General features: G+C 34.6%; 1 protein-coding gene across 3 annotated transcripts in view; it reads left to right on the top strand.

The window, feature by feature from the left end:
* The window catches only part of PKIA (cAMP-dependent protein kinase inhibitor alpha), a 95,193-nt gene extending 80,292 nt beyond the window's left edge, over positions 1–14,901 (top strand). For 2 of the 3 annotated variants that reach the window (XM_017866859.1, XM_017866861.1), the window contains 2 exons: positions 8,052–8,229; positions 11,375–14,901. In XM_017866859.1, coding sequence (XP_017722348.1) covers positions 8,079–8,229; positions 11,375–11,454 — 231 coding nt within the window. In that variant the 5' untranslated portion in view covers positions 8,052–8,078 and the 3' untranslated portion in view covers positions 11,455–14,901. Of the gene's footprint in view, positions 1–1,696; positions 1,794–8,051; positions 8,230–11,374 lie in introns of those variants that run through there. The other variant, XM_017866860.1, reaches the window with a different exon arrangement.
* The last annotated feature ends 243 nt before the right edge of the window (positions 14,902–15,144 follow it).

The following is a 15,144-nucleotide window of genomic DNA, read 5'->3' as shown; positions in this document are numbered from 1 at the left end:
CCTACACACTCACAACTAGTATTTTTTTTAGCGCCAGGCTTACCTAAGAATGTACTTGATGAAGCAGTAAAAAAAAAAAAATTCATTTTCTTGAATCTCGACCTTTGAGTACACATCTTTTTAATATTCATGTGATGAAATGGGGCATCTCATGAAGCACTTCTCTTGTGTATCAAACACATGGTTATCACAAGTAAAGCACCTTGTGCAACTGTGGGTTGAGAGCTGAGCTAGACACTATTTTCTTGGATCACCATTTTTACTTGAAAGAAGTGACAGGCAAACTGCAGTTGTACAAACTTGGACATTTGGCAGAGATTTTCTTGAAAATGAACAAAGTGACCTTGTCACTTCTAGGAAAGCAAAATCTAACAGTATCTTTTGCCAGTGAAAAAATCTGAACTTTCAAACAAAAGTTATAATATTGGAAAACTTATTATCTGCCCCTGTGAATTTGTCAGTTTCCCAATTCTTTTTTTTTTTTTTTTTTTTTTTTTTTTTTTTTTTTTTTTTTTTTTTTTTTTTTTTTTTTTGAGACGGAGTCTGGCTCTGTCGCCAGGGCTGGAGTGCAGTGGCCGGATCTCAGCTCACTGCAAGCTCCGCCTCCCGGGTTCCCGCCATTCTCCTGCCTCAGCCTCCCGCAGTTTCCCAATTCTTAAAGACTTTTCAGATGAGATAGGTGATATTGCTAACAAATGTGATACTGTATAATTAAATGTGCTACCATTTGGGAAATTTACATAACCCAGTGTACCAATATTTTCCAGATGACCAATGTCTGATAGTTTAAAAAAAAAAAAAGGAAAAAAATGTGTGGACAAAAGATCATTTCAAACTGCAAGAAAGACAATGGGAACTTTCTAAAGGCAGAGTATGGAAAGCATATTCATATGACTTTAGATTCCACATTGAAAAAAAGCCACAATTATCTGAAAAAGCTATTAAAATTTTCCTCACTTTTCCAGCTAAAATAATAATATCTCTGTTAAGCCAGATTCTCTTATATACTTCAACTAAAACAACATATTAAGAGAGACTGAATGCAGAAGCAAATATGAGAAGCCAGATGTCTTTTATTAAACCAGACATTTGCAAAATTAAACCAGACAGTTGCAAATGTAAATCAATGCCACCCTTGTCACTATTTATTTATTTTTTTGCTTTGGAGAATATATTTTATTGTCATTAAATATTTATATAAAATGTAATGGGTTTATTAATAGTATTTGAGGTGAGTTAGTAATTATTTAATTTTTTCAATTTTTCTAATTTCCGATATGTTAAATATTGGTAGATTTATCCCTGGCAAATGAAAGCTAAGTGGAGTTCTTCATAATTTTTGAGCATGTAATAGATATCTGAGACCAAAACAATTCAGAAATATTAATGTAGATCAAGCACTAAACATGTAGTAAACTACTCAAGGGCTTTAAACATACTTCCCATGATTTCACAAAGTCAAAGTTGAGAAGTTATATAATTGCATTTTGTAACAGTGGAATCAGGGGAATTTTCTTTCTTTTTCTTTCTTTCTTTCTTACTTAAGTCATAGTATTCAGATTAAAGAGAAGCGAAGTCTTCAGTGCATGCTAATGACATTCTCTCCATTCTTTCCTCCAAGTCTGTGAGTCTCATTTCATGTGTCCCATTTACAGGAGTAAAATTAGCATGTTATCCAGTCACCATTTGGCTCATGACTCAATGTCACTATAAAAATCATTTTAGCAACATCATAGTCCCAACTTCTAGAATCCATCGATGTGGAACACTTCAGTTTGTTTAACGTAGGAGACGTAAGTACATGCCTTTTAGATAGCCTCTTGAAATCTATCTAAATCTATAAATTCTACTATAGTAATACCTTTTGCTTTATTCTCTCAAAAAATTTGTGTGTATGGAATTTTAAAAAGATAGCATAAAAAAGGAAAACACAGATCATGAGTCTCAGTTTTGAAATCCATTATATAAAGAATTTGTAGAGCAGCAATATTGCTTCTGTTGCTAAAGAGTAAGAGAGTGAGGCTGTTTTAAGAATGGGGAAAAGAAAGAGCAAGCTTATTTCTAATTCATAGATTTTGATTGAATTTTTAGATTTCAGGTTTTAGAGATTTATGCTTTAAAATTTAATACAACTTCAAATAGTTCAGCATTTAAATAATAAAATGTCCATTTCCCTCTTTTCCCTATCCCATAGGGCTGAATATTAGTATAATTGGATCTTTTGTATAACTGGATACAAAAAAGTAACAGCATATTACCTTGTCTGTATTCAATACTATCATTTGGTTATGTCTAGAAAATTCCAATTATAGCAACATAGACAGGAAACTCTAGTAAAGAGTCAAAGTCTACTTTTAATAAGTTTTCCAGATTTTTTCCTGATTATTTTTATAAAGTCAGAATATGTGCTACTTGCTGGTCTATTACACTTCCATCTGCTGCTGACATTTATCTGGCTTTTTTTGAATTTTGTAATTTTGGGGGTGAATATCTGTCAACCATAAAATAATGGCTGTTCTCCAGAATTTCAAAGCACAAGTACAAGTCATCTATACAGGTATACTTGACGTAAAAGATATTTATCTCTCAGAGTCATATCACTAAATTAGAAGTGTCTAAATGCTTGACTGAAAAAAAAAAAAAAATAACCACCATGCAGGTAAAATATCTATTTTGAGCACTTAAGGGGAATTCACTAAAAGCACTATAATCATAGAGAAAATCTGGAGTATACAATATATATTTTGTTTAAAAATGTAATTGTATGCTTTCCTTCATTCACATATTTGGTGTGTGTTGTTTGTTAGCTATTGTTCTTTTATTGGAAAATAGACCTATTGTCTAGAGAAAGAAAACGTAATAAGCAATGAAATATTACTTTTATAGTAATACCTATTTGTATTATAATAATTATATTGGCTAGTGCAATTGGATATCCATTACTTAGTTTCCATGTTACTTTAAAGATGCAGAATTGGATGTCCATTGATCTAAAAATATATTTCAACTTTACAGGAATAACCTCTTCTCACAATTGTCCACATTGTCTTTCATTCAATTGAAATGAAAGCTATATATGAAGATTTTAAAAGTAAGCACAATATACTTTTATGTCTCTCATAACCTCATTTCTTCCTTCCTGTGTTCATTACTTGGGAGTGGACTAAATAAAAAATCAGAGTAAGTTGTTGGTTACCCTAGTACAAGTAGGATTGCCACCAGGATCTTTTAAAATTCCCAAATAGATAAATCATAATACAAGACACTTTCTTTTAATATATACCTTCCCATGGAAATTTTACCACTTTCTCTGCTTCATTTTGGTATTTCAAATCTTTTAAAAACTATTTTCAGCAAGGAGAATTAATTAGATATAAAACCCTACGAGGATATGTATTATTATGGCAGTTAGAAATGATAATGGCAAAAAACAGGGACCTTTACTGCAAAGTACAATGCCCTTTACACAAAACCCAAAGACATATACCCATAGTTTAAGTCATGGTAATATGTATGATTCCATGGTTACTTAAAATCTCTGAGACTTATTTTCTTCATCTGAAAAATGAGGATTTGTTTTCCTATTTTACAACATTGTTATCAGATCAGAAATAATAGCACTTGTGCTTTTTTAAGCCTATTTGTTTCTTTATTTGTTTTTTTGAGATGATGTCTCTCTCTGTCACCCAGGCTGAAGTGCAGTGGCCTGATCTTGGCTCACTGCAATCTCCGCCTCCTGGGTTCAAGTGATTCTCCTGCCTTGGCCTCCTGTATAGCTGAGATTACAGATGTGCGCCACTACGCCCAGCTAATTTTTGTATTTTTAGTAGAGACAAGGTTTCACCATGCTGTTCAGACTGGTCTCGAACTCCTGACCTCGTGATCTGCCCGCCTTGGCCTCCCAAAGTGCTGGGATTACAGGCATGAACCACCGTGCCCGGCCTAAGTCTATGTTTTTAAAATTTATAAAAAGAGACTAAGAGTGAAAATTATTGTGAAAAGAGCTTGAATATGTCTTGTGACTCCACCTCTCCTTAAATATTTATAAGATGTTTTTGCTAGGTTGATGTGCATGTTCAGTTCTAAACCTCTGAAGTAATGTAGAAACCAAATACTGTGTTGGTTAATGGTAATGCAGATAATGAAAATATCTTTACCATTAATAACACTGAATTATTCCAAGATCCAAAAACTTTATTCAAACTCCGACTTACTCATAGACAGGCTGCCTGGTAAAGTAAAAAGTGTGGGCAGGAACTTTGCAGACTTAAGTTTCAAGTACTTAATTCATTAACTATGTGAATATGGGCAGATTAAATTATTAAATATGTGAATATGGTCAGATCACTTGAATTATCTGGTCCTCAGGTTCTTCATCTATAAAAACTTCTAGACTGAAGTAGATGAATTTTTAGGATTTAGTAATTTAGTACAATCAGGAAGCAGGAAAGTTTTCTGTGGTCACCGATAAAAGGTGATTAATATATTTCTTCCTCATTGGTCAGTTCTATTTAACATATTCTTATTTAACATTGGCTATGTGCAAACAACTCTGCTAGAAATTGTATGTGATTAAAATATTAACAAAATGCAGTTTCTGCCTTATTAGAACCTGTAATGGATATCAAGGGAAAGAAATGAGGGAAAATATATTCTCCAACATGTGTCATGTTAATGGGCAGTAGGTAATGACATTAGAGGTGGAAGGAAATAAAATCAATAGCTCAATAGCTGTCTTAGAAAGACAGGTCAATTCATCCAAAAAAGAAAGAATGGTGATTATACTGAGAAATGTTGTTTGAAAAAGGAAGAAATTTTAGAGAATTTGTAACAGATGTCCTGTATCTTCTCAGAGGAAGACGCAGAGTCATCTCTTAAGGTAGGTGGTGTCTGGTGTGTAGACTGGAAAGGCTTTGGAATCCTTCCCAAAGAGAATAGCATAAGGAAGAGTCAACTAGAGGTGAACCGAAGAATTTCTGGGCAACTCCATCCAAGTGTGTACTAATAATAGAGCCAGAAATTTCTAGTTGAGCCAATTGGCACAATTTTGTGACTTTTTCTGGTAACACGCAACCGCCCAGTACTGAGATCAGAGAAAATATACTATAGTGTTTTCCCAGCAGTGAAGTGTAGGTACAGAAGTAAAGATAACAATAGATCAAAGGAACTTCTTGATGCTAATAAAAAAAACTACATAAAGTAGTGCATAACTGATTCAAGTAGGGCTGGACCTAGAGGCAACTAAAGAGTGATTCAAGGAATTAAAGACAGCGTCAGTATAAAGAATTGGTTCATTGAGTATAAGAGAAAAGAGAAAGAAAAGGTGGCTGTGACAAGAGGAGAGAATTTCCAAATTCAGAATTTTACAAATGAGGTGGTTTTGGTTTATTTTTGTTTGTTTTGCTTCCAACTTTTATTTTAGGTTCAAGGGGTACATATACAGGTTTGTTACATGAGTAAATTGCATATTTAGGGGGTTTGGTGTACAGATTATTTTATTACCCAGGTAATAAGCATAGTACCCTATAGTTTTTTGATCCTCACCCTCCTCCCACCTTCCATCCTCAGATAGGCCCTGGTGTCTATTGTTCCCTTCTTTTGTCCATTTGTACTCAGTTTTTAGCTACCAATTACATGTGAGAATGTGCAGTGTTTGGTTTCCTGTTCCTGCATTAATTTACTTAGGATAATGGCCTTCAGCTCCATCCATGTTGCTGCAACAGACATGATCTCATCCACTGTTGATGGGCATTTAGGTGGATTCCATGTCTTTGTTATTGTGAAAAGTGCTGATGAACATACGTGTGCATGTGTCTTTATGGAAGAACGATTTATATTCCTTTGGGTATATACCCAGTAATATGATTGCTGGGTCTAATGGTAGTTCTAAGTTCACTGAGAAATCTTTAAAATGCTTTCCAGAGTGGCTGAACTAGTTTATATTCCCATCAGTAGTGTAAAAATGTTCCCTTTTCTCTGCAACTTCACCAGCATCTGTTAATTTTTGAATTATTAGTAATAGCCACTCTGACTAGTGTGAGGTGGTATCTCACTGTAGTTTTGATTTGCATTTTTCTAATGATTAGGTTGGCCAGTTTTTCATATGCTTGTTGGCCATGTGTGTATCTTCTTTTGAGAAGTGTCTGTTCATATCCATTGCCCATTTTTAATGGAGCTATTTGGTTTTTGCTTTTATTTATTTATTTATCTATTTATTTATTTATTTGTTTATTTCAAGATGAAGTTTCACTCTCTCCACCCAGGCTGGAGTGCAGTGGGCATGATCTCAGCTCACTGTGACCTCTGCTTCCCAGGTTCAAGTGATTCTCCTGTTTCAGCCTCCTGAGTAGCTGGGATTATGGGCACCCAACACCAGACCTGGCTAATTTTTGTATTTTTAGTAGAGACAGAGTTTCACCATTTTGGTCAGGCCGGTCTCGGACTCCTGACCTCAGGTGATCCACCCACCTTGGCCTCCCAAAGTGCTGGGATTACAGGCGTGAACCACCGCTTGTTGATTTGTTTAAGTTCCTTTTCAGTTCTGGATATTAGAATTTTGTCAGATGCATAATTTGAGACTATTTTCTGCCATTCTGTGGTTTATCTGTTTACTCCGTTGATAGTTTCTTTTGCTGTGCAGAAGCTCTTTAGTTTAATTATATCCCATTTGTCAATTTTTGCTTTTGTGGCAATTCTTTTTGGAGTCTTTGACATAAATTCTTTGCAAGGGCCTATGTCCAGAATTGTATTCCCTATGTTTTCTTCTAGAGTTTTTACAGTTTTAGGTTTTACATTTAAGTCTTTAATCAATTGAAATTGACTTAGTCTTTGAATTGATTTTTGTACATGGTGAAAGGAAAAGGTCCAGTTTCAATCTACACGTGGCCAGCCAGTTATCCCAGCACCATTTATTGGAGAGTTCTTTCCCCATTGTTTGTTTTTGTCAATTTTGTTGAAGATCAGATGGCTTTAAGTGTGGCTTTATTTCTGGGTTCTCTAACCTGTTTCATTGGTCTCTTTGTCTGTTTTTGTACCAGTATCATGCTGTTTTAGGTTACTGTAGCCTTGTAGTACAGCTTAAAATTGGGTAGTGTGATGCTTCTGGTTGTTTTTTTTTTTTTTTTTTTTTTTTTTTTTTTTTTTTTTTTCTTTTCTTAGGATTGCTTTGGCCATTTGGGCTCTCTTTTGGTTCTTTATGAATTTTAGAATGATTTTTTTCTAATTCTGTGGAAAGTATCGTTGGTAGTTTGCTAGGAATAGCATTGAATCTGTAAATTGTTTTGGGTAGTATGGCCATTTTAATGATAGAAATGAGAGGGTTTTGAGTAATCAGTTTTGTACCTTTTACATTTCATTTCCAAGATTTAATCAAGAGTATTTGTTACTCCTCTCAAGTAATGACTTACTGAGGGGAGCGTGGGGGCTGTTTTTCTGGACTGAGAGCAGTACTTGATCACTGAAAATATTTAGAATTGCTGGTGCATGGTGCATAGTGGTAATAAAAAGCAAACTGAATTTTAGTCCATTTCATTAACGGACTGTACAGGCAATGCTCTCACTTACTGCTTATCCCTAGGATGAACTACTTTTCACTCAACGCCTCCCACCTGATCTCAAGTTCTCTCTGGAGTTGAAGAATGACTAAAATGGTATTAGAGAAAGATAATTTTATAATGTAAACTAAATGTCAACAAACTATGGCATGTAGGCTAAATCTAGCCCATTCCCTATTTTTGTTAGTAAAGTTTGTTTATTACATTTGTTTTACGTATTGGCTGTGGCTGCTTTTTTACTGTAAGGACAAAGTTGAGTAGTTGGAATAGAGATCATGTGACCCTAAATATGTACTACCAGGCCCTGTACATTAAAGGTTCCCAGACCTTTGATTTAAATATTTAGGACCAGAAAAGGCATTACTTGTTTTGTGAACCTGCAAACAGGACAGTTGTTTCACATTCATATACTAGGTCGGTAGTTTAACAGTTGTCTTTGTTAAATGTTTAGCATTGACTACCATTATATTTACCTATTAATTTTACTTTCTTTTGTAGTCCCTGCTATGTGGATATTTGGTAGCAATGACTGATGTGGAAACTACATATGCAGATTTTATTGCCTCAGGAAGAACAGGTAGAAGAAATGCAATACATGATATCCTGGTTTCCTCTGCAAGTGGCAACAGCAATGAATTAGCCTTGAAATTAGCAGGTCTTGATATCAACAAGACAGGTAAGTCATCTGGCACACATTTCTCTGTGAGCATGGAATGATTTGCAGCATTTTACCAAGTGGGATTAAGGCACGAAAAGTCATGTTTGAAAGTAATCTAATATAAAGAGTTTTAAACAATCTAAGGCAAGACGAAAGTCTGAGACTAATCTCTTAATCAATCCTGCTCTATTTTCAGTGATGTCTCTTTAGAAGGCTTCTCACTTAAATGCAGAGTCCTTAATCTGATTTTATTAATGCCATCAATAAAATACATGGTGTGTTTTTTTAAAGCCTAATTTCTACAAAAGCTGAAATTGCTTATGTACAGTATTTAACTAAGTTGGAGCACCTACCTTTGACAATATTGGCCACCTCTAACATTTACTAGATAGATATTTAACAAGATTCACAGGTAATTCTGATAGACTTCAATTCTAAGAACAATTTTAGAAAAAAAGAGTCTCCAGGGCTAATTTTATTAAAAATGGAAGTAAAATGATCTGTTACATTAGTAAGTCTTAGGTCTTTGATTTCCCATTCCAGATAGAATGGGTTTGTGAAAAATGTGTCTCCTTACTGGGCCTTGAATTCTTACCCAAGGAGTCTATCTTCATTAATAAAATACTTGACAGTTTTACTTCTGAGTATTAGAATAAGTTCCCTGACAGTTCCTCCACCCGTAGCTTTTGCAAATATCAAAGCTGAATGTGTTTCCCTGAGAAGACTTGTGTAAAAATAACCTTTAAAAGTGAAAAGAATTCACGATTAGGGAACCCTGATATTATGTGCATGGAAAGCACTTACCACAATTTCTGACTCTTAATTATTCAATATGTCTTCGCTGTTAGCATTTTTAAGGTAAAACATTTAGATTATTAGAAAACTGAGTCAGAGTATATGCATATATAGATTAATGAAGCGGCTCAGCAATATTACTTTAAAATACATAAGGACAGTATTTTATTCAATGACTAAAGCTCAGTACTTCTCAGACTGGTCTTTTGAAATTCGGATTAATAATAAAACTTTAACGTTACCACTTTGGAATACACAGACCTGTGTGTATCTTAGGTTTCATTGTTGTGCTATTATTGCTACCAGTAGTTACTTCCCAGAACAGCTCTGAGAAAGACTGTATAGGAAATTATTCCAATTTGGTAACATGAGATGGATAAATACATTTTTGCTGCAGTCTTGCATAATATTTATATTTTGTTTTTCATACACATATGCTATTTTAAAGTGTCTGCATTAATTTTAGCCACTCTTAATATTAGGACATTTTTATTCATAGTGTAATTTAATTTCTTCTTTTTCTATTTTTCCTGAAGTTGAGAATTGCTAGTCCTAAGAACACTTTATTTTCCTGAGAAACATATTAAATTATTATAAATTATTTAAATAATAGAATTGAAATTTTATATTGAATAAATGTAAATAAAATTAATTTATTTCATCTGATATTATAATTAATTTAAATTATCTTAATATTCTCCAAATGTCTTCTTTTCTAAATATTTTTGCATGTTAATTGCAATTCACTAGGCTCTTGCAACATTTGCTCTTTCTCTAAAATTATGAAGTCCAAAACCAGGAACAGTATACAAAGCAATAACTTTGTTTATTCTAAGTACAAAAACTAATAACTGCATAACATGAAGATCTAAAATATAAAAAAAGACAAATGTATAATGACAAATTCAATGTCACTAAGAATTGTGAAGAATTTCCTTTCTAATTCATAAATGTTTCAGCTTCATTTTAGTTTATACTCAACAATATTGTTACCTCATGATTACTTTTATTTGTTAATAAGCATCTGTTTAGCAACAGTCTCTATGTTTGCAGCATAATGCTAAGCCCTGAGAAGTGTCCCCAGACACCTAGAAGGTCCCAAGCCCCGTGGGAGTCAAGTTCCTTATCTTGTATTTATACAGTCACTTTCATCCTGAAATATTCTACTGTCTTAGAGATGCCCTAATTTGCCTTCATTTCTTTGGTTACCAAAAGCTTCTCCTGTTTATCAAGTTCTTGTTGCATGCTAATTTACACATCTCAGAACCAGGCCATCTGTGCATCATGGGGGCCTCTCATAATAAAATAGTGCATGAAAATGATATATAATGTCTGGTCATACCCTTGGTAGTGCTTTACAAGAAAATATTTTTATGTAGAAGAATTGATTATAATTTTCCTAAAGATTTAATGTTGTTGGAGTATGGTGAGGTGCTTCGTGTGCACTTGCTAAGAGTAGAGGAGAAACTGCCTTATAACATTATGGTCCAAAGAATAGACCAGCCCACTTACCTGCTTTTATTTGAATTATGATAACAAACCCTTAGCAAATATTGATTCATTTATATTATTGCGACACCTGAAAACATTTTGTCCACCAAGTCATATTGGCTGCCTGATAACCAAATATCTCATGCAGATATTTGAATCTTTGAGTCTGGAATTGCCAACAGCTTGTACTTATATAACATGACCTAATATGGAGTGAAAGCATTGAAATGTTTGCTATACCACTGGCTAAGATTGCTACTGAGGGTGCAGTTATGAGGCTGGTTTTATTGGAATTGTGCACATGTTCTCTAAGGGCAGACCAGAGGCCATTATAACTATTTGACAAGGGACTGGCCAGCTGACATAGTGTCCTTTCATTTTCCACTATTGCTTTTACTTTGAACTAATAGAACCTCTGAGAAATTAGCTGGATTATCATCAAGTGCTATAGAAAGGAGAAAATACAGTTTTAAAATATTTCTTCAAGTAAGACAATCAGGCATAAAAAGGTAAACATGCTCCCACTTCTGATTTCTACTTAAAGACATTTCTGATTTCTGCAACCTGTGAAACTGTATCTAAGTGACATGACCTGGCCATGAGATTTCTGAGCTATTTATCCAAAGTTTAGCTGATCACTAACTACTCTGAAAATTTGAATATTATTTTGTTTTTGAGCCATGCTGTCCCAAGTTCACAGAATTAATCAGTACTTGAAAACTCCAGTGGCGAACTGACTACCAAGAAACTATACTTGTTCCTTCAAGGGTTTTGGGCCTCTTTAGTATTTCTGAAGTTACCAATATGACATACTGAGAGTTGGAAATAAAAGCAATCATTTTATTTTGCCTGTATTCCGTTTTGTTTTCTTTTGCAGAAGGTGAAGAAGATGCACAACGAAGTTCTACAGAACAAAGTGGGGAAGCCCAGGGAGAAGCAGCAAAATCTGAAAGCTAACACCCCACTTTGACCCTCGACCACACCTGACAATGTCTCAAATCTCCAGGAGTGTCTGGAATGCATTTGTTTCCATGAGTGAAAAGAGGAAAAAGAAAATGGCTGTGCTGCATTGCAGGAACCTGCTCATTATCATGTTAAAAATGAGGGCAGAGGCTGTGGCTGCAGGCAGACTTTTCCCTACCTCTGTCATTAGCAATGGTTGAAATCATGTGGCTTGTGTTTGGGCGTCATTTTTGTATGGATCCTTTCACTTGATCATATGACGAAATGCTTATAGAGAGTAGCACCGACCTAGATGATGATTCTTCCTGTAGCATCTGGCCCCTCACAATGTCAGAGGATTTAATTGTGTCTAATTGCGAAGGGTTGATTGAACCCCAGAGTTTAAATATCTCTGGCTCAAGTGTTCACCCAGTAAAAGAAAGATCCAGAAAGCACTGTTTTTAGCATTACGTATCTGTGTGTTACTGCTGTGTTATTTACACTGTTTTGTATTGTACAATATAGATGCTCAGCACTGCCCCCTTCTCTGATTGCTTATGAAAACAAAATGATGTGCATTACTGTGAATTTTATACCGCTCATTTTAAAAGGGCTGTCTTTTATTTTGGTTTTCCATACTGTGATGGTGTACACAGGATAGAACACCCTTTTTTAAAACACAGTCTTTCCCCTTGCTTATTGTATGTTGATGAGTTGATTAAGTCTAACAGATTCATCAAGACTCCATTGCTTTATTATACAGACATTTGAAAATATCCATTAATGTGAATATCACCTGAATTCAGTCTGTTTGGTGTCTGCACAGACTGGTATTCAATCTATCAAGTTTGTTTTATTCTCAAGTGGAGAACTTCTCCCACCTAATATATATATATATACACACACACACACACACACACACATATATATATATTTTAATTTATGAGAATTTTGGACAATTGGAAAGGTAGAAAAGAAAAGCCAAGATCATACTAAGGACTGGAAATAATTTGTTCTATGGAATCAAATTTCTCACAATGCTGTATGATATTATTTAAATTTGGAGGACAACTTATCTTCACTAAGCTGAATAAGGTGGAGAAAGTAATCTCCTGGCAATCATGTGGACACCAATCACAAAAGTAAAGCCCTGGTGTTGTGTTTTCATGTCTTTTTTCAGCCCTCTCAGATCCAAATGTTATTATGCACTTTTTAATGTTTGTAAACTTTTACTAATAATTAGTGTGAATTGCATTCTGATACAATAATGATTAGCATTAGAAGCTAACAAAATTCTCATTAATACTGTGTTTGATGGCCTCTGCTGTGTTTTAACATCGTGCTTCTTATATGGAAAGTTTTTGTGAGCTGTGTAATCCCTCTGGTCAGTATTATGAAATCATTTGTCAGTGGTAATAAATAAGGAACCAGTAATATGCCAGTGGTTCATGAATTACTGGACAAATAGCAGACAATGGGAGTCCCTTTACAATAACAAGCCCACTTAGCTGTCCTTGAGGGCTTAGATACCATTCCACGTGAAGTAGTTAGAGCAGCATTTCAATAGGTAATTTGTGTGGTTGTGCCAGAAACTCAGCCCTCCTATGTAATTACATACAGGATAAAAGGTAAGTCTGCTCACTTCTCCTTCTACAGAACATTTCAACTGACTGGAATAAGGGCATGGGTTGCGTTTAGTACTCAATCAGATATTACTAGAAAAAAAGTTAATAATGTGAGCCTTTCTGAGAGCAGAAAGAGGAAAGATTAAATTTTAGAATGCTTCCTTCTGTCTAATCCATCAGGGGCCAAAACGCCCAGTAAAATTCAAACACATCACCTATTAATAGACTCACAAGTGAGAAAAGAGGTTCCTAGAGTTACTTTAGGCAATCCCTGGTAAACTGTTTAAACCATCGAACCCCTACAGTCAGTTTTCAGTATCTTCATTTAATATTTTAATAGGTTTCTTGTGAATTTAAACTTCTCTTCTTTCTTAAGGTTGTGAAATTCCAAACTGATTTCATGTGATTTCGAAAAGTTTAGAACCAGTGCTGAGTGTATGTGGAGAGTTTATATTCCTATGTGATATACTATTATTAATGCATGTGGTGCCATGCTTGTCTTTAAATATATAAATAGTGCTAAATTGCAAAGTCATATGGAGCTTTGGATTTAGTTTGACTTCTTACTACTGCTTTGTCTGCTATATTCAAAACCAAAGGTATTCCCAAGCTAGGGAGATACAAATTATTTTTCCAAAATGTCCACATCCTATACATTTTGCTTATTCATGGTATCTCTCAAATTTTATTTTAGTTTCCTTTATTTGCAAGTCAAGAATACACATGGATCTGAATTTTTAAAGAGCGAAGGAAAGGGTAGGAAACCAAGGCCTTGGGTTTGGTAATAAGCATTGGATGCCTATTAACCAACTATTCCTATGCTAATGGCTTTGCAGCTCGTCTTCTCCTATTTGTTCCTCAAACAATTCTATTAGAGTGGTATTTTTATCCAGTTTCACAGATTAAAATATAAGCACTCAATAAAATATAACCTTTAGAAGCTTAAAGAGCTGGTAAGTGATGAACTTAGGATTAGTACCCATGTTTGTCAACAATGAGCTTTCCAGTGCACATGTCATAAAATTAGAGCCAACTGCAGAGCTGTAAGGGAACTTTTAGAGATGAACTTCTGCAGCCTCCATATTTTACAGAAGGAAATTGAATCCCAGAAGGAGAAACTGCCTTTTTCAAGGCTCCCTGGATGGGTAATAACATATATATGAGTAGGTCACACAAAGTATATCTTTTTTTAAAAAAAGAAATTCAATTATGTCTTACTTGGGGGGTATGTTTCCCAGAAGATAGTTTTCTGGCATGTGGTCTGTATAAACAGCATTTTGTTTAATTATCAACAAACATGGGGACTTTGGCTTTTTGACTTATTTGCAACAAGCATGAAATTGTTAAATTTACCTTTTATCAATTGTAATCATCCTACGCCAACATATTGTTATCATAAATTCATAGAAATATTTTTCCAATAAATAACAGACATTGAAATTTGATTCTTAGATAATACTCCCAGAACAGTCAATGGTAAATGCCCTATACTTGAGTCTTACTTAGATACAGTGGCAATGCACCATTTTAGAAGATGATTGATACTGCTATTTCTCTTCAGGGAAACAATAATGGATAAAGAAATGTAACTGCCGGGCAGCAAAGCTTCTAAGTGAAACCTGTAGTAGCAGTAGTAGTAGGGAGAAAATGTGTAGCCATCAAGTGAAAATAGGAAAGGATCTATAATTTATGATGTCTTAATAGACCCTAAATTGTTCTTTAATTACAAGAGTGGCAGTCTCTGAAGTCATTTGTGAGCTTGTATGACTTTTGTATTTAGCAATGTTGCATGCTCACATAATTGGTAATTAAAAGTAACACATTTTTCTGAAATGTACACAGTCTATTAAGAGTATTTATTGAATTCACACTATGTATTTGGTGCTAGAGAGTGCTGCAGGTGATAAAGGAGAAATTCTATACCTCAGTCATCCTGCAGTGGACAAACCCAGGACTCCAGCTTCACTCTTTCCTGGTCTTTATTCTAATCATTTTCAACTCCCTTCCACTCGAGTAGTCCACTTCCTGGTCTTTGTCATCTGCCAGAACCATCCCACCTCCTAGATCTTAACTCCCAATA

Source organism: Rhinopithecus bieti, unplaced genomic scaffold, assembly GCF_001698545.2.
Source record: "Rhinopithecus bieti isolate Rb0 unplaced genomic scaffold, ASM169854v2 scaffold_2735, whole genome shotgun sequence".
Taxonomy (NCBI): domain Eukaryota; kingdom Metazoa; phylum Chordata; class Mammalia; order Primates; family Cercopithecidae; genus Rhinopithecus; species Rhinopithecus bieti.
Note: the sequence above shows the minus strand (reverse complement) of the source record. Positions and strands in the feature narration are given on the sequence as shown.